This window comes from Buteo buteo, chromosome 3 (assembly GCF_964188355.1).
Source record: "Buteo buteo chromosome 3, bButBut1.hap1.1, whole genome shotgun sequence".
NCBI lineage: Eukaryota > Metazoa > Chordata > Aves > Accipitriformes > Accipitridae > Buteo > Buteo buteo.
Window position 1 is genome coordinate 9,528,346 of NC_134173.1, and position 24,202 is coordinate 9,552,547.

Sequence of the window (24,202 nt, forward strand, 5' to 3'; positions counted from 1 at the left end):
ATGAGCAAAAAAATGTATGGAACCCATAAGTACAACTTCCATTAAGCGGAATTCTCTATTCCAGTTTGCAGCAGCATCTTATTTATAGCTTCAAATAATCTCTTTGAATCAATTATCTGTTCAGCTGGTCATAGCAGGCAAATTTCAATTACATTTTGTTTCAGGTAGATGACACATGAAATTAAATTCAGAAGTCTGAAAGGAATTCCAATTAAGTGATCATATTCTAAATGTTACCAATAACAACTGAAATATAAATATAACTATTCAGCAACTATATGACAATCAAAAAGACACCTAACGTCATATGAAATATAGCACTGAATATCCCAGAGTTTGTGTTTCGATATTTACATATGAAATGAGATTTTACTTCTATTGAAGACAATTTTATTTAGATTTCATTCCTACAACAATCTCAAAATTCTGTATGCAGCTTCTCAGACTGGCATACAGGCACCAAGCTGATGAGATGAGAACCTAAATTCATAGTGGAAATACTAATACTTTGGGACGTTTATTTGAGTGCTGACATTTCATATCCCAGGAACAGCTTTAGGCAGATGATACTGATACAATCTCAGCTTCCATGGAATATGTAAGCCCCACTACTCCCAGATGCTTTCAAGCAGCACTACTGAAGCATAGTCTGCCTTTGGCAGACAACACTGAGCATGAGTTACTGACGCCAGGTCCCTCTTATGATATCTTCCACCTAATCAGCTTAACACAAGTCTAAAAAGACAGATTTCGAGTGCAGCGAATAGATTGTCCAAGTCATCATACTTCCTATGACACTTTTGCTTCTTTCCTACTTCACAAAGACCCTGTAGAACAACATTCAAACAAATAGCTTTTGAAAATATTATAAGGGCATCATAAGAGAGTCACAAAATCAAGACAAAGTAATCAAATAAAAGTGCCTTATCACATCGTGTTACCGATGTGGCAGGACAGAGTCAGAAAACTAAAGCTGTTTAAATTTCATCCTGACTTAAATTGTTACACCAGGCATATTTCTATTACTAAATGCAAGTTGTAAATTGGCTATTACCTGACTTTTAAAATAGCCTCTTGGAGCTATAGTGTGTTATCATTTGAATGATAAGGAGGGGTGACAGTACAATAAAAAGATGCTGAGGACTGAATTAAAAAGGGGGGTGGAGAAGAGAAAGAAGTAAGAAATTTTTACCAGCACACTAACTGCTCTTGAGAGTGGCATATATACACTGAAACAGCATATCTTTCACAAACATCAGACATTTTGTACACATCTTACTAATATTCAAAGGAAGATGAATACTGAAATAAGAGGTTTAAATGACTGAGGCATGAAATACAACCTTGGATAAAAATTCTCAGCTCCTACTGACTTCATTAACTGAAATCAGTGGCAACACATATATATAAATGAAGGGCAAGTTAATGCATTACACAGTTAGTTAAAGATGAGGTAGTTAAAAGACAAAATAAGTGTCAGGCTTGAGGATTTCTTTCTGCCATAGTCCAAACTACAAAGTAACCTTCTCTTATCATACATAATGAGTAGATATAAGGCAGGGTAGTAATTTGCTTCTATAAACTTATAAAGGATGTCTGCAGGTAGCAGCATAGTTTGGGTAAGAGAGAGACATTCAACAGCAGGAGAGCAACAGGTGAGAGACTACTTAGAAAAGCTGGATGTTTTCATATCACACAGAATAACACCAAATAGTTGAGGTTGGAAGAGACCTGTGGAGGTCACCTTGCGCAACACTCCTTCTCAAAGCAGGGTCAACTGGAGCTGATTGCTCAGTGCCTTGTCCATGTGGGTTTTGAGGATGGAGTCTACAAACTCACTGAACAGGCTGTTCCAGTACTTGACCACCCTCACAGTGGGTTAAGCTTTTTCTGATGTTGAAGTGGAATTTCCTGGATTTCCATTTATGTCCATCACCTCTCTTTCTGTCACTTGGCACCACTGAGAAAAGTCTTGCTGTTTTCACTCCCGTTACAGTGGTATGATACCCCTTCTCTCCTCAAGATTAAACAATCATAGCTCTCTTGGCCTCTTCTCATATGTCATGTTCTCCATCCCTTCAGCATCTTTGTGGCCTCTCACTGGACTCATTCTGTCCATGTCTTTCTTGCACTGGAGAGGTCAGACCTGGACACACCATTCCAAATGTGCTCTCACCATGGCTGAGTAGAGAAGAATCACATCCCTCAGCCTGCTGGAAATGATCTTCCTAATGCAGCTGAGGGTGTTGCAGGCCATCTTTGCTCCAAGGGCATATTGCTGGCTCGTGTTCCACTTAATTTCCATCAGAACTCCCAAATCCTTTTCTACAAAGCTGCTTTACAGCTGGTCAGCCCCATCATGTATGGGTGTATGAGGTTCTTTCTCCCCATGGGGGAGTACTTGGCATTTCCCTATGTTGAAGTTAAGCAGATTTCTGTCAGACAATTTCTCCAGCATGTGAAAGTCCCATGGAACAAACAACACAACTTTCTGGTGTATCAGCCTGTTCTTTCCACTTTGTATCAACTGTAAACTTGCTGAGGGTGTCCCAGCATCCAGGTCATTAGTGAAAATTTTAACCACCGCTGGCTCCAATATTGACCCCTGGGGTACATCACTGATGACTGCTCTCCAGCTGGATTTGTGCAGCTGACCACAACCCTTTGAGCCTGGGAGTTCACACAGTTTTCAATCCACCTCACTGTCCGCTTCTGTAATGCGTACTTCATCAGTACGTCTAGAAGGATGTATTGGAGGGCTGTGTCAAAAGTCTTCTTCAAGTCAAGATATACAAAGCCCTATGCTCTCCCCTCGTCCACTAAACCAATCACCTTATTGTAGAAGGCTAGCAGGTTGGTTACTAGGCTCAAAGAGTAGTAAGTAATCAATGGCTTAAGATACCCTAGAAGCCAGAAAAAAAAGCAAAGTACACCAGCGGCCCAGAAAGCAAGATGAACATCCTAGCTTAAGGAAAAATCCTGAAAGTGGGGAAAGATCCAGGAGGTAGGCAACATGCATGGAGGCAAATGCCAGGGGATGCCCAGGGACCTAGGCCAGTAATGTCCAAGACTGGTAGCTGCAAGTAGCCGCACAGCATGAAACCAATATGAATTTTTGCCTGACCTTCCCAGACCAGCAGCGATCTCTCCAATAGGAAGAGAAGTCAAGATGAAATGAATGCAGTACAGGAGGCTGGGAGCATGAGTGAGTGAGTGTGTAAAATAAGCAAGTAGCATAAAAACCCTCATCTCACCCATTCTCAAGTGAACCCCAATATTCAGATCCACTATGGGTTGTTATTAACTGTCTTGCCTGTGACAGAGGCTAAGGGGTGATTCAGTAGCAGCTCACAAATACTTGAAGGACGATTACAAAGATGCTAGGGTCCGTATCCTGTCAGCAGTCCCAGATGACATAACAAGAAGCAATAGCCACAGCTACACACAGCAGCTTGGGAAGTTGAGGTTGGGTGTTCAGAAGAATCCTTTCTTTTCTTTGTCCAGCAGAGCACAGGATCTGTACCCCTCTGCATCCTTGGGTGGGGTCAACAGGACAGAAAGAGAAGAGTGATGGAGTGTACTAAGTTTAAGAAAGGACCACTGACCTGGCATTCTCCACAGGTTCTACACAAACAACAAAATCTCTGTCAACTTCTGTTTCATAACCAAATGATATCCATTTTCTCCCCAAAAGAGTCATGCTTTACACATTGCAAGACTGACTTACACAGTGCTGTATTTAGTTAATGAAACAACGAAGAATAAAGCCTAAAACATTGCACAGAGTATAGTGATACAGAGCAGAGGAAAAAAGCAAGACCCAAAACTCAAAAAAAGCATGGCTTCCTACCTTGAGGGGGTTCATTAGTAAATTTGATAGAAGACTGTAAAAGATTAATAGGAAACTCTGGGTGAGCCTCTGTAGTGATCCAGGTTCTGAAACTTTCACTCATAGATTCTGTTGTTGCAATGGTGTCCATTAATTCACTGAGAAACTCCAAGCCAAGGTGGCAGTTCTGTAGAAGAAGCCATCCTCCATCTTGCATGCACTGATTTAATAGGCGCCTTGCATGTACTTCCTGGCCCTGACCCATTGAAATGGCACGACAGGGAATATTCTGGAAGGAAGAAAGAAAGTTTATTTTATATATAGTTCTTTAGAATGATTATACACATGATGTATTGCTTCTGTAGGTCCATGTGTAGTTACACTATGCCACAAAGAAAACCGCTAATATCAATGGAGACTGATTATATTAAAACAGAGTAAACAAAAAAAGCAAAACCCTCCAAGTTGGTCTTATCTTCCACCTGCTGGAAGAAAACTAAACCCACTGGGCATAATCTTTTTTTTTGCAGGTCTAACAAAGTCAATGGGATAAGACAATTGAAAGATATTCCTTCTCTCTTCCCCACTTTCCCAAATAAAGCTGGGCATACGGACCAGCTTAGCTGCCTGACTATTCTTTTTCCTATGATGTGGACTATCTTGAGATGGACAGACATTAAGGCTCCACATAATAAGTAATGCACAGAGTAAAGCCAATATTTTTGGTGTCTTTTACTGTCTGAACATATTTATTTCATCTAACAGAGAACTGTCGAGGAAGCAGGCGGGACGGGAAAGATTGGTTCACATTAAGTCATTCCTTAGCAAACATCCTGTACTGTTAATTGGCAGCTCCAGAGCCCCTGATTCAGAGTTTGGTGATCAGCTAGCTCTAGCTAGTTTTCTAGCTGTTAGTTTCCTGGATTCAGAAGAGACAAAGATCACAAATGCAAACACAAGAATTCTGGAAATTTATGGAGTCTTTCCTTCAGAGGCCATGGGAGAAGAAAGCCAGTTGTTCAGAAAAACAGAAGATGATACAAGCTCTCACAAGGGGATCTGAAAAAGACAAGCTGACGAGGTTGCTATCAGGACCATACAGGACTGTAAGTAATGTGCAGGCAGACCCCCTCTTGTTTACCCTTCTTACTTCCCTTGTTCTTGTTAAGTAAGTAGTCCCCTGGCTCAGGTTGGCTGCCTGACTCCTACCACAGAAAACCAGAATTATCAAACCCAGCTGAGCATCTTATTCTATATATGTGTTGAGGGCAAGGGAACTGATGAAAAGACTTGGTTTCATGGACAGTTTCCTGTTCAAGACCTACAGCTGAGTATCCCCCATGCTGTGAGCGATGAGCTGCATAAAGATTTATCAATCTGGGCCTATTTTCAGCTGGCTGAGAGCTACAAAGGTTAATCTTAAGTTTTCCTGCTACTGGGACTCTCTCACTGTGAAACAAAAAAGAAGGAAGTCATCCAGTCCTAGACAGCATGGATGAGGCTGCCCTACTTTTGCAGGAGAAAAGGGTTAAGCATATGGACACAAGCTGTGCTGGGTCATTTGGCCTTAGGGTCAGAGAACAGGCCCTGACCTGATTTTACTGAAAAGTATAAATACAGCTGCTGTATATGATCCTCCACATCCTGGCAAAAGATTTAAGAAGAAGAGAATGCCAAAGATAAGAAAGCAGTTAAATCCTGCTCTCAGGTCAGTAAAACCTGAAATTGCAGCTAAAAGAAGCAAAGCTAAATAGCCTGTGAAGTTGGTTGGCTATGTGCTGGAGGAGCAAAAACTACCCTTTCTAAGATGTATCTGAGTACAGCTAGCACTTCCATAAGTCAAAGACTATGACTACCCCTGCAGAGTGCATAAATATTCAGCTGGTACATTATTTCCTAACAAAGCATCTGCTTAAAATTTGCTTTTCTCAGCAATGTTACCTCTCAAATGTACAATCATTAAAGGTTATGGAAACATCAAGACAAGGAAAAAATATTTTTCACTATGGATTGTCCTCATTTTACTCCTTCTGAAAGAACTCTGTCAAAATGTCTGCATACAGAATGTTTCTCTCAATAGTGAGTCATATCAATAGATCTGTGTCATCTTAACACATCGCTATCCAGATGAAAATACTATCATTTTAGTTACTACAGTGGCCCTGATAGTTCTGTTGAAGGTTCTGTGCATCATTCCCTGAAAGAAGAAACTATCTCTACAATAATAAAAATACCTGGTTTTAATGAAGTCAGAGTGCTAGGCATAATGAACTTCATTTGAATTCAGAAAGTTAAATTTTCACTCCATCTTCAAGTGAAAGTAAAGGGGGCAGAAATCCAACTAGTTTTAAGATAGAGCTTGCTTGGTTTATAAACAAGGTTACATAGCTTAGTAGTCACAGATACTGTTTCCATTTCTTTGGGAGAAGGTTATGTGAACACCTAAATTTTAGAGTGAAAAATAAATTCTGGTCACAAATTTGAACAATTCCAACTGCAGATAATGGATTTATATTGTTAATTTCATACTTAGAGGTACCAACAGTACTGACAATCCATTTTAAGACTATAAATCATGCCTGTAAAAGGGAAATCATGGAAAAATAGGCCCAGCATGTCTTTTGGAAGTTTTTTATCATTAAGAAGGAGGGGGTGGGGGGGGTGGGGAGAGAACAATAAATAAGATACTTTGGAGGTATAGAATCACATATGTACCAAGATCAGATCCTTGGTGCAGCTAACCTAAGTCAAAGCTTTATTCTGGAAAAAGGTAGAGAAAGCCCAGGGAAGGACAGGAAGTCAGTACAATTTGTTGACAAACTAGCAAAATAAACACAAAGCCTTCTTGCAAATATTTCTGAAAACTGTAAATGATTTCTAGATATATTTTTCAAAAGCTAGAGAACTACTGAGGTGCTTCTCCAGTCCCACAATATTAATATACATTTTTACTTAAAAAAAGATCTGTGTTTGTAGTTTGATTTGCAGAATCTGGGTGGGTTTTGTAAATTTGAAAGGTTTCTATATGCTGTGTGGTACGACCTTTACTTCAAATCAGACAAGAACTTTACAGTTAAACACTACAGTTAACTTTACATTTACAGTTGACATTACAGTTGAACTTCAGGTTATGACAGCCTAGCTGATGTTGCCTTGTTCACAAACCATGCGTGAATAAACAAGGCAATCCCTTTAGCTCTTTTGCAACCTCACTTTCTATTATTCTATACATGCTTCCTTAAAGCATGAAAACATATTAAAACTGCCCACTGCAACACACTTTCAGAATGAAAGCAAAAACTGCTGTCTTTTAACGGTCACAATTACAGAGCACCTTCCACCTACCAGCACTTCCCCAGACAGGCTGAGTTCTTGCTTAAGATTTGACAGAATGGGAGAGCATTTTGTTCCATTCCTTGCAAGAGTGCCTCTTAAGTGACCAGCCGACTTCAAATGACTCTATTAGGAGGTTAGTGTCCCTCATCCCTTTACATGGCCAATGGGACAGAAATACTCAACTCCTCAATGCAACTCACAGTTAAGTTTCAATCATGTGCTCTGAATTGCTTTCAAAGGAGCTACTCTTTATTGATTACAGAAACTAACTCCTACTGGAGACAGGGTAAGTATGTATCTAGGAGTCCATTTCACAGAATACATGTGCTGAAGAGCTGAATAGGTGAATGAAAATATCATCACAAAGCTGACACCATAGACTGTGAAAACAGGAACGCAATCACAACCACCTAATGTGTTCACTTGGACTTGAAAAGGGACTAAAAAAATTGCTCGTTTCTAGTCTATAAATATTCTTGCAGTTAATTCCAAATCTTCTATAAAGTCAAAATATCTCTCACATCTTAGGAAAAGGTAGTAGAATATTTTGTGAATAGGAATAAAATTGTTCTTCCAATGCATTGCTTCCAATAAACCTAAAAATCCTGCTCACCCAACTGCCATCCTTCTCCCTCCCTATGTCTGTATATTGGCTGGCTATCTGGCTGCACAGTTTTGGGGGACAAGGATCACATCAACAACTTCAGACTTATGATTCCTAAGTTTAAACAGTCAGGAGAGAGTTAGTTCCTAAATTTAAGTACTCTTTATTACAGTCAGACAAATAAAATAGGAGAGTCCTGATTTTCAAAGAGAACGAGCATCTAAACTTTCTAATTAATAAGTTAAAGAGATTTGTGCATGCCCTCCACCTTTGCAAGTAAGTCTTACTTAGTGCATACCAAAATCCTGCACCTCTAAATGAAGATGCATTCTAACAGGGGAAAAAATTTATGGAGATCTAATGTGAATAACTTCTTCTTGGGAAAATTATACTTGCATCTACATTGTGAACCATAAAACATAAAGCACAGAGTGTCTTAAAGTGATGCTGTGCTGTAAGAAATGTTGAATGTCTCCATCAAGTGAACTGATTGAATGGTAGGGTGTCCAAATTAATTTCTCTTGTCACCATATTTATGATTTTTTCCTTTATCTTCCTGTAAACATCATTACTGTCAGCTCCTACTGTGAATGTGACACAGTGTAAACCACAAGGATTGCTTTGTTCTTATAGTTAAGTCCTTTCACTACATAACAGACTATCATAGTCTGCTGGATAAAGACAGAGGGCTCATTGGAATCAAACAACTGGAATAAGCAAGAATATAACATTTCCATTTCCTCAGTAAATGCATTTTGGCTAGTGCTCCAAAATTAACTTCCAGAGAACACTGGTATGAATACAAGTATCATAATTTGAACTTCTATAAAATGTGGAAATACCATTTCTAGTTCAAAGGATAGTTTTAAATGTCTTTATCAGCTCTAGCAAACTCAGTTTAGGAGGATACCTTTGATTTTGCAAGACGTTCTATGTTTTCAGTGGGGTCAGACCCCGTTGATAAAAAGCATGTCAAAGGTGTACGACAGTCACTTTCTGTCCACATTGCTTCCATTTCAAGAATAAATCCTTCCGCGTATTTCCCTCCAAGAGATTCTGCAATGTAGTGTCGAGCCTAAAAAAAAGCAAAGTTACAAGAAATATATGCCTTTTTTTTTTTTTTTTTTTAATCTAGCATTTATCACTGTTGTGGAATTTACCAATACATTGGGAGGCCATGACTTTCTAAACTTTCATTTTCAACTTTGGCATAACAAAAGTTACAGTCCACCGGAGGCAATCATTGAAATTCTCAGATAGCAAACTTCCAACAAAGAAAAGAAAGAATTCTGCTCACACAACAGCCATCCTGTGAATATTGTTGCTAGAGGATGCTAAATGGTTTTTTAAAAAGAACTAAAGAAATCCACGCAGAATAGATCCACTGTCGGCTCTGAGGACAGCCCAGATATTGCCCCTAAATTACTGACTGCTAAAGCTTGGTGGATAGCCAAACAAAAGAGTTTCTCTATACCAGCCCCATTCTTAGCTCCTCTAAGCATGTATTGTTGACACTGTCTCTACAGCATAGCTGATTAGACAGATCTTTAATCTGACCCAGTTACAATCTTCCATATATTTGTTGGAACTTCAAACAAATTCTCCTGTCCAGTGGTTATCCAGTTCAAGTCTCTTACACTGAATATCTATTTCTACAAAACATAAACACAGATCAGACTTTATCCTTAAAGGTCAAACCTTCCCTATGCCTCTATTGTCCTCTTTTCACAGACAGTTTCTAAAAGGACTTCTAAAGCTATCCTGGTGTATGAAATGCTTTTTTGACTGACGTGATTTTCCAACTGTGCAAACTACTAGCACAGATTCTGAGACATGTATTACGGAGAGAAACACCTGGGAACAAGGTGGACTGAGGAAGACACTAATTCCATCAAAAATAACTCAATCATCCACTATTAAGTGTTAACTTCTGCCCTAGCAAAGAGAGGTAACATTTTGTAACACTTGGGGAAACACAGTAGGGAAAGAAGAGATAAAGAAGATAATAACAAAAAGGATCCCCTCTTTCCTCAAAAATTAAAATAATTACAGTTTTTGAAACCACTGTTCAGAGGCAATCTTCCTCAAAGATGGTTGTGCAAGACGATAAGAGTGTTGATAAATGATCAGTAGCAGATTTATTGCTTTTGTCTGTTTAAATTGTGGCAGACAGAGCTCCCATACTTCTTTCTTATTTACCAGATGAAGAGAAGAAAAGGAAAAAGGATGATGGGCTGGGGCTTGTTGAAAAAGAGGTCCATGAAAAAATGGTGCCCCCTACATACAACACAGATGCTATCACAACATGTAACATGTAAAGTTGAGATATGCAGGAAGTCAGAAGTACTACTTTCCACTGTAGCTAAAGACAAAAAAAGTGAAAAGAGGATACTCATAGGCTCATACATCTTCTTGACCTACATAGAGAAGAAAGATCCAAATATCACAAATTGTGGAGAAACTGCTAGTCTATTGCAGTTTCTTTTACAATATCTGCCATGGGACAGTCTTAATTATTACTTCCTCAGCATGGAGAGTAAGTAAACAGTTTATCTGCTATTTTAGTGCACCTGTCATCAAAATGAACTGTTCTCTTTCCACTTCTGTGAAAAAAATAGGGATGAATCTTCTGAGTCACCAGAAAAATGCAACTGCTTTACAAGTTTCATGGCTCCACTTTAGAAGTGCCACACAAAAAGCATAGTATTCTTACAGCTCCAACACACTTTATTTCATGTTTTGCAATGCCTCCTCTAATTCATTGCAATTAAATAAATTAATATTTCTTTCACATATATTTATTATGAGGATTTCAGTATCTGATTTTCAAAATAGCTCACTCTGGAATAAATATTACGATAAAAACAAATTCAAAGAATATAAGCTGGAACTAGCAGTTCTACTGGAGATGCCACAAGGCATAACAATTGTAGAAGAGCATGTCTTACTTGGGCAACGGTATGATCAGGGCACCAGCTACGCACTAGGAGCAGTTTTCGGAATTGATCCAGTAAGCTGTCATACCCATCAGGAATAACAGCTTTTTCAGGTGCTTCTTCATCAAACCAAGCTTTCCAAGACTTCTCATTCCTAACAACTTGCATCAGAAGTTGATTAAAAGGGTACAAGCTAGATAACTGCACAAGATTGAGCCACGTCATGTCAAGGATCCACTTCTTTGGTTTTGGTTCCACAGAATTCAGATCCAAACTGGCACCTCCTGTAAAGTGAAAAGCATTATAGAGGAAAACAACCATTGTTAAGCAGAAAAGTGACAAGTAATAAAAAATACTTATTTCTATAATTTAGGGAGTAAAAATCTTTGTAAACCAGGACATGGAGACCTACAATTTGCATAGAAGAGTCATTTACCAAAGACAGATTGGGGAAGTGGTCTCAGTGCCTCCCAAAGCTGGTATCCCAGTAATTTTTGTGCTACTTTTTCTCCATCTGTAGAGCTGGAACAAAACTTGCCTGCCTAAAAGGATACTCAAACTCAAGTCTTCAGACCAGATATAGAAAGGACCTATGATTAGTCCAATCTCCCTTCACCTAGACTACAGAATAAGAAAGCACATCATGTGTTCATTTCCAGGACTACAACTTCAACAGCCTCTCAGCTCAACCACCACTCCAGCAGCATGCCCATTTCACCTCCAACACAACTGAGTCACAGCTGAACATAAATAGGTGTCTGCAAAGCAAACCGAGATATTTGGATGGCAAGTACCCGTCTGGATTTATCTTCTCTCAGTATCTAGTTGTACTTATCATATCTTGGAGACAGTGTGGTCCACCCCCATCAAAACTTCGTAAAATTTACTATAATTTTTCATTGTCATTGTGTCTTAGTAGTGACATGCAGTGGTGGCATAATGCAACAGAGGCTACATATAACAATGTTTCACAGCATGTAATAGATTTCCACTTTTTTTTATACTGACACTTAAATGTGGTACAAAATCGAAAGAGATTTTGCTGACTGTCTCCAAGCTTACAGACATAGGTACATGGCAACTCAAAAAAGAGGTGTACAGGAGAAAACTATGGTCTTTTACAAAGTAATGGACTTCTTTTTTTTTCTGTTTTTAATGTAAAACAGTTAAATATCTTTATCTAAGCATTATTTTGATAATGAATAATCTATATTATTCTCATTTTGGAAAATTCGTCTCTTAGTTCCTTCTTGGGCTATACGTACTTACATTCACCAGTTAAAAAACATTAGATCCACTGGATGCAATGTATTGTTAGTGCAAGCACTGCAAAATCTGAATTTGGCAGTTCACAGACATATGTGAATTGGAACATTTTTAGAGAAATTACCTTTGATCAGTGTCTCAAACTCAGTGTGTGAAATTTTCTTGGCCTGCAAGTCAATCTTCAGTGCCAGAAGCAATGTAAACAGGAATCTGTGATTTTCATACAGCCCTCGAACTGTATACTTGAAGACTTCATAGGTGAGATGCTCGATTATATACACTACCCTTTTTGCTGTGATCTGAGATTTCCGAGATCTTTCCATCGATAGGTCAAAAATGCCAAGGAACTGCCGTAAGGATGTTTGGTACATGACATTAACCAAGCTCATTTCCACAATTAGGAAATAAAGGATGCTACCACGACCAGCAACAGGCCGATACTCTTCACGTGCAGTATTGATTTTCACCTCTGTCTCCGCTGCTATGTTTAATTTTTCACTGACCTTAAAATTAATTGAAAAGACCACGCAGATTAAGTCATGTCATTTGTGATTTATACTGCACAAGCAAAAAGAAAAGGTCTTGATTAAAATCGCTATGGTATTTTTAGTCAAGCTTTGCTTCCCTGTGTCAGTGTTTCAACACAGACATTGTGTCTTCATGTGTTCAAACACCAAGCACAATGGGATTTGATTCAAACTACACCTGTGAAGTATGCCTGGAATATAAAGCAGTATCCAGGTAATAGTTTAATTTTGCAACATTTTAGGAAGAAAAAATGATAGTGTTTCTACTATTTATTTGTTAAGAAGTCAGATGTTATATAGTGGCTCTGAATAGAAAAAACAAAACCAGAAAAAAACACCTGTCTACAAATAATCTTTAAATTACAATTACAAAATGTATCTGCAATGGATTCAAAATTCACCTCTTCTGCTGTTGTTTTAGTGATTCTTAGGACTTCTATCAGAGACTCATCTTCAACTAAAGAGCCCTCTGTACTGGTTAGACGGAAGAGTAGATTATCTTCAAGCTCCTGCATTTTCCTCTTGTTAGATGTCACTTCTTCCATCAGTTTTACTCTTTCTGCCTCCAGTTCCTGTATTCAGAAATTTTCCTTACAATATTTAAGATTAATTCAAAGAAAGGTTCCTTATAATGATACAGAAAACATGTGATTTCACGCATGATAAATTGGGGGCTTTGCTGGTTTTTCTATGAAATGCATAAATATTATATACTAAAGTAATTTATATGTATACTGCATTTATTTGATTAATGTAGCATAGTGAGGAGTGAAAAGACATCTGAATTACTTAATGAGAATGTTCTTCAGATTCTCTGTTCATGCTCTCTTTTCTTTGGACCAAATTTATCTGAGCTCCATTGGCTCTGGTTATCTACACCAGGACATTCATCTCTTACGAGACAGAACAACCATGATTTCTTCATATCTGCTAAAGGGAAGAAGTTTAATAAATGTTGATCAGCTGCAAGCATGTCCCTGTGCAGCAAGTAGGGCTGACACTAATCAGCTATGCTTGCAGCTCTCTTCAACTGATATGCAGCACTTGATGAATATTTTTCAGTGAGTATATTTTTGCCCCAAAATGCAGTCTAGGTGTTGCTACATACATTCAATATGAATTCTCTAACAGTTTTGTCCAGGCAAAACACCACAGAGCGAGGTTATCTGTGTGGGGGGAGATGAGTACGTATCTCTTTTTATTTGAAAGTTTAAAAGTAGAAGCTTATATGTAGGTCACGAGAAACCAGTTTCAGTTCTATCTTGATTTAAACAGTCTGTCTCCCATCTGAGGTAAATTACTCAGTCCCAGCCACTCCTGCCAATGCTGTTCAATTTTGCTCACATAAACATACATCTACTGGAGTAAAGATTAAAGGTTTTGCATCCCTAGCATTTGTCCCACCCTGCTAGTGGATAGCTTTCCCTCAGTACCTGCTGTTGCAGCTTTTCAATTTTTCATTGAACAATTCACAGGAAGTTTGGGCATAATAATGACTTTTCTAGCCTCTGGTTGTGATTGTCAGACTGAAGGAAGGGCACTTAGATTCCAGTCCTTAGTTCAGCAAATGCTTGTTTGAGCAAAGTGGAAGGGTGTTGGCCAGAGAAAGTGACAGCACCACTAAAGCACACTGGTTAGAACATGTTTTGGGAAGTCAAAGGAGGAATTATCTCCCTTAGGTGGGGAACTGCTCCCACATGAACAAGCCTACCTGAGTTACTTATTCAAAGCAGCAGCTCTGCTAATCCAAAATTTAATCTTTGTTACTTCCTTCACAAAGACACAATTACGAAATGTTCAATTTGAAATAAATAAGTAATTCAATTTGATGTGAAATACAACTTTTGTGCTTTCACTTTAATGAGAAAATAAGCAAATATTACATTTTAGTGTAATTGGACCATAGCATTCATGTATTTATCGGTGTGACTGCCACAGTAAAAAATTCACATATGTCCCCAGTACCTATGATGAACTGACCCCTAATTTTTTGGACAACCAGACTGTTAAATTAGACCACACAGAAAGAAACAGGAACAATCTAGGAATTAAATTATTTTGGAGGATGTCTCAGATTTGGTATCATGAAATAAAATTCCTGAAAAACACCCAAGAGAGGAATTTCTTCTTTATATTTGCTTCCATGTAAGCAATGCAAATTTTAGTAAGGGCAGAGTCAATTCAGTGTTCAGGGCTCCTTAAAAATCTTGTATCTCCTTGCACACTAGAGCCTGGCTGGCAAAAGTAATTCAAGTTTCTAAGCATTTTTTCATGTAATTCAAATTAAGTTTAAAAAAGAATTCAGAAATAAAAGAGATTCCTGATTGAACAAGGAGCCTTTGCTATATGTGAAGGAATAAAGATACTTTATGTATGTCATGTATATGCCTGTGATGTATTTTTAATGAATAATTTTCTTTCTTCTCTTTCCAAGGCCAGATCTTAAAATAAATGTTTAGGTCTCTCCGTTAAATTAAAAACCAGCTCCACACTGTCTTTCAGCAAATGCACAATCCCCTAAGCTTTCATTCACAGTTTTGTTCTTGCATTTAATTTCACCCAAGACAGAATATATCCATTCATGGTGCAGATACTGAACACGCCTTCCCTCTATATAAATAGGGCAAACTACTACGTACCTGTTTTTCTGTGAGGATGACACGGCCAAGGAGCTGATCTTCCAGCCCTTTCATAGTAACAGTAAAGTCAATCACTGTTGTTCTTGCACTAATTTCTGGAGTATAGGCAGGATTAGCCAATTTTGTTGTCATATAAAGGGTAAACCCCTTCATCAGATCTACCTCCTTGTCACCTACTTTCACCTGAAAATCAAACATATTACTCAATTTTCAAAAGCTGAATTCAGAAAAAGTTATTTTATCCAGTGAAAAATAGATGAACTCTTTTTTTATATTTTCATTTACACTTTTTAAACTTTCTGCTTAAAGGGTAAAAAAACCCAACCCCATGAGTTCACTGCTCTTCTTTATAAGCATTGCAAAGGTGTGAATCTCAGCAGTATCCACACTACCAGACACCCAGCATCTGTCCTACTGGTTTTTACTTTCATGTTCACAATTCATCTTACTTTGTGTGCTGAACCAGATTTTATGAAATTTTTTTCCAAGATGTTATCAAGAGCAGGATCAAGTTCCTCTCCAACATCTTCTATTAACAAAGGTCGGCCAAGGGACAGGCAGTCCTCTATATGACATCTGAAGAACTTGTGGTTCATAGCTGTAACCTAGGAAGATTGGTTCACAATATAGCATGCCTTTGCAAGCACATAGAAAACAGAATAAAATCTATTGCAGCTTTCAAAAATGACACTCATCCTGGGATATCAACACAAATGATTAAATTTTAGGGACCAACACTCACCTCTGCTGAAATGAATGGAAGTTTTGCTTTAAGGTTAACAGAAAAGGGGATTGCACTTGATGTGTTTCTTTATTGTTATCTATTTATTTATTTACTTATCTACATATCTATCTAATCACTGTAGTATCTTCATACCTTTTAAATATTAATGGTTTTATGCTCAGAACACTAATGTGAAGGAGGGAAATATTTATAGGGTTCAGACAGGGAACCAGTATTACATAGGGGGCCTGGTCTCACATCAGGTGTTGAATTTCCAATTCAGTTCTCATTTCACAATATAAAGTCTTAAAATTGCTAAAAATCACACAGACTCCTTTTCACTTATTTAAATTTAATAAATCTAACATAAGCATATTTGAGATGATAATTGAATAGCCTTTCCAGTCATCTGTTAAGTCATGATTTGGGGGTGGGGGTTTTACCACAAAAAAAACTAGGATAGACATATTTTTAAAATAATTCTTGTCTTGCAGGCAGTGCTCTTTGAAAAAAGGTATAATTAAAATATCTAGAGGCACATTTCACAGTCTTAAAACAGTATATTATTTAAAAATTAATACTATGTTCCATCACTCTGCACTTTTAGCTTTGTTATAATGTAGACATATGTGTATCCACCAAACCAGCATGTTGCCTACATTTTTAATCCAAATGAAACTGAGGGATGAAGTTACTGTCTTAGTGACCAACAATATAACCCTAACAAGGCCATAGCAAATTACAATATCCCAGATATAAAGGCACAATAGAAACACTTGGGTATTTAGAGTCTTGACATAACTCTCTTCCTCCTGGACTTTACAGGGGGAGAACTCAGATTCTTCTAACACAGCTGACATCTGAGCCAGGATGCCTAAAATCGCATAAATAACTGAGTTTTCATCAGGAAAGCTTCCTCTGCATTTAAAGGCTGCATCTGTGTGTATTCAAAGCCATGTAAGTTTTGAGAGTACTCAGCAGCTCAGTAGTTAAGCCCCACCAGGATTCACAAATTTCGAAGGCTGGATATTCACACGTACTGACCACAAATTAAGCCTGGTAGACATTTTTCTCTGGCTCATCAGTCAAACACCATCATCACTTAATAGTGTATGAATAGTGGGGAAAGAGGAACGGTATTTTAATCTACATCTCTCAGTCCCTGCTTTGTTGAGTATGTGATATAAGATCCTTACGCAGTTACTGGACCAGAGAATGGAACCCGTGTTTGCAGTCCCCTTCTGCAGGCTGCAGGATGGTAGACGGCAAGAGCTGCCACCCCAAGGGTGGGCAATACAGACTCAGTGCCACTTAAGGGAGGGAACTGAAGTTGCTGCTTGGAGGACACTTTAAAATTATTGGGGGAAAGGCTACAGCATGGCAGAGAGAGTCAATGTAGGTCCCTGAATGAAGGAGATTCGCTGTTACCACACCCGAACTCAGCTTGGCGGCTCTCTGAAATCCTGAACAGGAGATGCAAGTCTCAAAGAGGGTGGAATATGAGATACATCCCCCTCTATTGTTTCCTCTTGGTTACTCACACTAGTGTTTCTTGATCCAAACTCAGGGGGAAAACTAAGGTCTCATGTAATTTAGAGGAAGCCATGTTATCTACTGTAGGACAGTAGATTTCACACAGTCATAAACTGCCTAAATTCTGTGAATACAACGCATACATTTTAGGAGAGATTTTCATGATATTTTTAATAAAGGTATTCATTTTTCCAAGATTTCCATTCTATCTCAGGCTACCATTCTTTTTCCAATTCCTCCCTTTTTCTTTTCCCTACTTTTCTCTTAAAATGCTTACCCTAAAATGTTATTGCCATGAGGCACCAACTGCCTGATCCTGTCTGCTCTTAATTTTGCAAGTCATTTATTTCCCTCCATGGTGGGTTGACCCTGGCTGGATGCCAGGTGCCCACCAAAGCCACTCTATCACTCCCCCCTCCTCAGCTGGACAGGGGGGAGAAAATACAACAAAGAGCTTGTGGGTTGAGATAAGGACAGGAGAGATAACTCACCAATTACCATCACGGGCAAAATGGACTCAGCTTGGGGAAAATTAACTCAATTTATTACAAATCAACCAGAGTTGGGTAACGAGAAATAAAACCAAATCTCAGAACGCCTTCCCTCCACCCCTTTCTTCTTCCCGGGCACAACTTCACTCCTGGATCCTCTACCAATGCCCCCAGCAACGCAGGGGGATGGGGAATGGGGTTTACGGTCAGTTCATCAAACGTTGTCTCTGCTGCTTCATCCTCCTCAGGGGGAGGACTCCTCACTCTTCCCCTGCTCCAGAGTGGGGTCCCTCCCATGGCAGACAGTCCTCCATGAACTTCTCCAACCTGGGTCCTTCCCACAGGCTGTAGTTCTTCACGAACTGCTCCAGTGTGGGTCCTTTCCACGGGCTGCAGTCCTTCAGGCACAGACTGCTCCAGCGTGGGTCCCCCGCAGGGTCACAAGTCCTGCCAGAAAACCTGCTCCAGCCTGGGCTCCTCTCTCCACAGATCCACAGGTCCTGCCAGGAGCCTGCTCCAGCGCGGGCTTCCGACAGGGTCACAACCTCCTTCGGGCATCCCCCTGCTCCAGCGTGGGGTCCTCCCCGGGCTGCAGGTGGAGACCTGCTCCACCGTGGACCTCCCTGGGCTGCAGGGGGACAGCCTGCCTCACCGTGGTCTTCCCCATGGGCTGCAGGGGAATCTGGAGCACCTCCTCCCCCTCCTTCTGCACTGACCTGGGGGTCTGCAGGGTTGTTTCTCTTACATGTTCTCACTCCTCTCTCTGGCTGCCGTTTCCATCTGTCCCAACTTTTTTTCCTTCTTAAAAATATTATCACAGAGGCATTACCACTATTGCTGACTGGCTCAGCCTTGGCCGGCGGCAGGTCCATCTTAGAGCTGGCTGGTATTGGCTCTCTTGAAGACAGGGGAAGCTTCCAGAAGCTTCTTACAGAAGCCACCCCTGTAACCCCCCCGCTACCAAAACCTTGCCACGCAAAGCCAACACACCCTCTATGTTTCACTTTCTCTGTGACAAGTAATTAAAAGATTCATCACAAAAGTACATATGGCATAACATATAATTCTAATTTGCTTTTGAGACTGTCTTTCTGGGAGATGACAAAGCAGTACAAGCTACTTCACCCTGATAAGATAGGTCACAGATTTTATGTCAGTCTTGTTTTAATTTCTGCCTTACTGTAGACCATAAACATCAGATTTAAATTACACATGGCCAAAGTATGATGACAGAAAAAATACTCTGCATTGCTAAATATGATGTGAAATGACACATACATAAAAAATATTAAATTAACTATTTACCTGGAGTCCATTATTCTTTTCCTTATTTTTAATCCAGATCTTTCCTTGACCTTGTGGATCAATCAGCAAAGGATATCTAGATGCTTTTGTGACAATGATGCCATTCTGAATTGAAAGGTCATCATTCGGAAGACCCTGGAGGTTCCATTCACCCACGGTAGCATTATCAACAAGCATACCAGTAAGGTTCAGGTCCTGATAGAAAATAAGTAATTACAAAATTAGTACCAGTTACAGAAGTTATACTAAAATGTTTGATGGAAGGTTTTTCTTATTCTGATCATAATGCATGATAGAATGTATTTGGTAGCTATTGTTTCTTGTTTCCTTTCTTTAAAGTTCAGTGCCTAAATCACTGAAGTTGAGTAATAATGAAAGTGAATTCTGTTGAGGCTTCGATGTCCATTAAAGAGTGTCAGAGAAACTCTGAAGCCACTTCAATATCTAATGACAAACTGATTTTGGTATTGGCAAACTCTTTTCTTGCTAGCTTGAGAGGAAGGGTCATCTTGGTCACAAAAGCTTCCTCCTGCTGTAAAGTTGTAAAGTGCCCTGCAAGTATGTATTTGAATACAGGATAGCTTGTGGGAGTCTCAGAGAAGAAAGAGATGTGCTATGGATCAATAACCATGAACTATCATGGAAGTTTACTGTTGCTGTGGTCAGAACTCTCCCCAGCTTATACATTCTCCTAAAGTTTGACTTGCATATGTCAACCAACCTGCTTTATTTTATTCACTGTGAACAGCGACTGGCCTCTCAAGAATGTGCATATAAAGAAAACAGTACTTAAAATCACAAACCAAGCTCTCCAAATTAGAAAAGTAGCTTAATAATGATGTGAGTTTAAAAATAATAAAAATGAAGGGTTTTTTTTTAATTTGCTCCTTACATTTTTCACTCAAGAATTCCTATTTGTAAGCTTTCTCTACAAACAACATGTTTAAAAAGAAAGAAAAAGCCTGCGACTCCTGCAAAAATCACATAATTCGGCATCTGAAGCCTAAAGCAAAATTTCAATACCATGCAACTTGTGATATAATCATGAGAGTTAGTGATACCAGTGGCTGCAAAACTCAAAAGCTTTTTTATCCCTTTGAATTTTTTACTACTCTGATTATTGAAGAATCTAAATGAAGCAACACAAACCATTCTCAGAAGACAGAGAAACTTTAAGAATCCAATTTCCATTTGTGAAAAGGACAGTAAAGCATTTAATAGCCCAAATTTTCAGCAATTGGAACCTAAAGCCATATTTAGCTCCTTAAGCAGATGAGTAGGGTCTAAACAGCTTTGAATTTTTTCTTACTGCAGCAGGAAGTATCAGTCACTCTGCAATTCTGAAACTTAGCTAAATTAAGTGCCTAACTACACAGATAGTTAGCTAATTTTAAACAGCTCTCTTTAAATTGTTATGCCTACATGACTCATACACCCACAGCCAGTTAGTCTATGACAAAGTAAGGCAGATGTCAAGCCTTTCGCTTGAACTGCAAAGCTGCTTTCTTTCCTGTGGTGTGAAGTATCAAGAGAAGCCCATATGCTGCCTTTTGTGAGTACTTAATTCACTGGAAAAAATTAAAACTCTTTCATAAACTATCATTGAAATCATAATCCTGTCTTTAACGGTAACTATCTAAACAGAATGGTAATTATGGTTTGAAACTTGTTAATTATGGCATTCTGTGTCTAACCTGTCCATATGAAAAAAAAAAAGGCAACACAGAAACAATCAAAAAGTATTCCTCAAATTTTGAAGGATGCAGTGAGTAGTAAAGTGGTCAGAATATCTTCATAGAGGCAGAATTTTAGTTCTTTATGTCTTGCTTTCTAAGGACATTATACATCCAAGTTCTTATCCTTAAATAGTAAGAATCTTGACAGATATTCCCCAAGGTAAGTAGCTTTTAAGAACATTTTGTACAGTGAATTTGAGGAAGAGCCTCCCTGGGATGAATGTAGGATAACTCCCATACCACACTGGTAAAGAATCTTGCCTGAGACTGCACTGCTACTGGTACTTTATTAATAAATCCATCTTGGCTTTACATATTACTTATCATCAGGAGCTTTCAAAGAGCTTTGCTGGGCAAGTCAGAATCATTCATCTTTGTAAGTCATAGCATAAATTGGGCTGGGCTGTGAGGTTCATTCTGTCAGGTCAAGGTTTATCACTGCTATGAGAAGCATTATGCACCACCTAACATAAAAAAAAAAGATTCACATTTAACTTCTATGAGATGAACAGCACAACAAACCTCTCATGGCGAAGCGGTCTCCCTAATACAGGTTTTAAGTGTCAAATCCCCCAAGAACCTGAAAAGAAGATGCAGCAGGGATACTGATCTACCTTGAACTGTTTCACAATGGCACAGCCACAGCTGTACACAGATTGCTCACTTGCTCCCAGCACTTTCCAGCAGCACCTGCTCTGTCAAAACCTTTGACAGCTGAGGATAGGAGCCGTTTGAGCTTAATGCCTCAACTCCTGCACTGAGAGTAAGAGAGACTCCCTGAACTATTTCTCCAACTGCTGGAGAAAACGTGCGCAGGTATTCACAAAACCAAGTGGAAGGCAACATGGACAGATTACTCAGAAAGACAGTTTTGATTATTACGGCTTAAATTCTGCCTTCAGCATGACTATGTCTTCCAGGTGCAAGGAATAATAATAGACAGACCTCCTAAAAGTCATGGAATAGGAACAAGGCTGATGCTGGCCACAAGCAAAACCTATGCACCGGAACAGCTGCCAGGTCCAGCATCCCTGAGGCAGGTAGTGGTAAAAGGAAAGAACAAAATTCACATAAAGGAACCTACCCTGTATCATAGTCCCAGCATGCAAGTTGCTCATCTTAATAAAGGTAGTATATGATGTGGCAGTGGACCTGAAGCTGCTGATGGGACCCTAGCTCCACTGCATTTTAGGCCACCTCTGCCTGCACAGACTTAGGCCAATTGAGGAGAAGCTGTAATGTCAGAGTCACTGAGAACAGCCTCACTGGTGACAAATGTACATAGATTGAAGAGCTTAAACTGGAGCAAGCTGAAATGGTGTAAGCCAAGCTTTACAAAATCCAGGTTTTGTTCAACTTAATCATTTCAATGAGACACTTCAAATTAAACTAAATTAAATGGTGTGGGTACACAGCAGAGGGTATGACAGGAGGGTATTAATTGGTAGTATGTGGAGGTGTAGAGGTGACATTTCCTGGTTCAAAATGTGCAATGGTCTTCTCTATAATTGGGTGTAAGAGTATTTTTATGTCAATAAAGAATTAATCAAGCTGCACTAAGAATAAAAGGGTGAAGCTTTAAAAAGGAAGAACTGTTTAGTTCATTTTACAGAAATCTTCTAGCAAATCCAGATTAGTAAAATGCTGTACTTAAGTAATCCTAAATGAAAATAATAGAATTTTTTATTCCTACACTAGTTTGTTGTCTTCAAAATTTAATATATTAAGAACAGTAGGTTAAAGAATTTATGACGTAATATGTCAGAAATACGAAATATATGAAAAACCTTCCATTCAACTGGAAGTTGGCTGGGGTATAACTCCCACCCAACCCAGAAGCCATAGACCAATCTCCCCACCTCTGTGCCATCCTACGGGCCTAACTTGGGAGCTGCTGCTTCAAAGACTGCCTGGCAAACTATAGGGGCACAGCAATATCAGATGTGGGGTGGTATTCTCAAACATATATTCACAGCTTATTCCTTGTAAGGGGATAACTTAAAATGCTGAGAGAGACAGTTACAACTGGTGTTTTCTTCAATATACATATTTTCCACTTTCAGTAAATGCTAGATATGGCTGATTTGCTTGACTTTATGACTGAAATTATGGACACAACATGGTATTTGCAAAAAACCCATCAACTAGGGGGGGAAACTGAGACTACCTGATGGAACTTCTTATGATAAGGTAGATCTATTTTAAGCTGGTAAATTTTACTTTGTTTCCCATATTATGCAATTTCCTCCCAGGGCAGCTGACCTCAGACAGCATCTCTCTCTCAGATTTGCCACACTGATGGCCTATATACCGATCTTGCAACGCATGACAGTACAAAGAGGATCTTAAAACATAGTGCTTCAGAAGCTCAGTTGTCAACTGTTCAGATTTTTTATTTATTAAAAATTTGATGGAATGTGACAGCCTGTATATAATCTTCCAATTATGTACTTTTCTGGAACGGAATGCTCTGCACATTATTCCTCTGCAAGGCAAAGAGTAAGGTCAGGACAGAGTGTGAACACTTACATTACTGTATGGAATCTTGCTGTTATCCATCGCTTTCTTCCACAACTGGAGCAGCAAATTCCTGTACTCCTGATTGAAAGGTCCAGAGTAAGAGAGAAATCCAGTGGCCAGAAGAACATTCCCCACTAAATTAATAATTTGATTTTGAAAGTTTTTGCTGCTTGCTGTCCAACGAAGCTGTATGTAAAATATTATAAAGAAGTTAGATTAAGCAGGCACAAACCTAACATGAAGATCTAACTTAAGAATTTATCTCTTTTTGGTAAACAATTATTCTTTGAACCAGGAGTATTTTTGGCTTTAAATCATTCTTTACAGAAGTAGAAGTTTTCTTGGAAGAGTTGGCAACCACCTGACCAAGTGGAGAAAAAGCACCTTTGCCAACAAGCTGGCCAAACTGGTGAGAAGTGCTTGAAAGGATGAACAAAGTGGGAGGAAGAGGATGACCAACAATCATGTGAGGAAGTGGAGGACTGGGTTGGCAAACAAAATGTGTGGGGTGACATAAACAGTAGGGACCTTGTAATCAATAAAACAGGACTAATGGAGGACCACTCCAAGCATATCCACATAAACAAAGAAGTGCCTACCAGACAGAACGATGGGGAACACTTTCATACTGTTTCTGAGAAATTAGCACAGCTGGGCACCTCTCTGAAGTGCTTGTACACTAACGTGCACAGCATGGAGAACAAACAAGGAATTAGAGCTCTGCATGCAGTTGCAGAGTCATGATATCATGGAGAT

General features: G+C 39.1%; 1 protein-coding gene across 1 annotated transcript in view; it reads right to left on the reverse strand.

Annotated features, from left to right (window-relative positions):
• LOC142028869 (dynein axonemal heavy chain 5-like) overlaps positions 1–24,202 on the reverse strand; it is a 170,223-nt gene that overhangs the window by 34,584 nt on the left and 111,437 nt on the right. The window contains exons 62-70 of the mRNA XM_075022779.1: positions 23,456–23,632; positions 19,191–19,385; positions 15,587–15,742; positions 15,138–15,320; positions 12,900–13,070; positions 12,096–12,474; positions 10,718–10,989; positions 8,680–8,844; positions 3,851–4,118 (exon numbers count right to left, since the gene is read on the reverse strand). Coding sequence (XP_074878880.1) covers positions 3,851–4,118; positions 8,680–8,844; positions 10,718–10,989; positions 12,096–12,474; positions 12,900–13,070; positions 15,138–15,320; positions 15,587–15,742; positions 19,191–19,385; positions 23,456–23,632 — 1,966 coding nt within the window. The remainder of the gene's footprint in view (positions 1–3,850; positions 4,119–8,679; positions 8,845–10,717; positions 10,990–12,095; positions 12,475–12,899; positions 13,071–15,137; positions 15,321–15,586; positions 15,743–19,190; positions 19,386–23,455; positions 23,633–24,202) is intronic.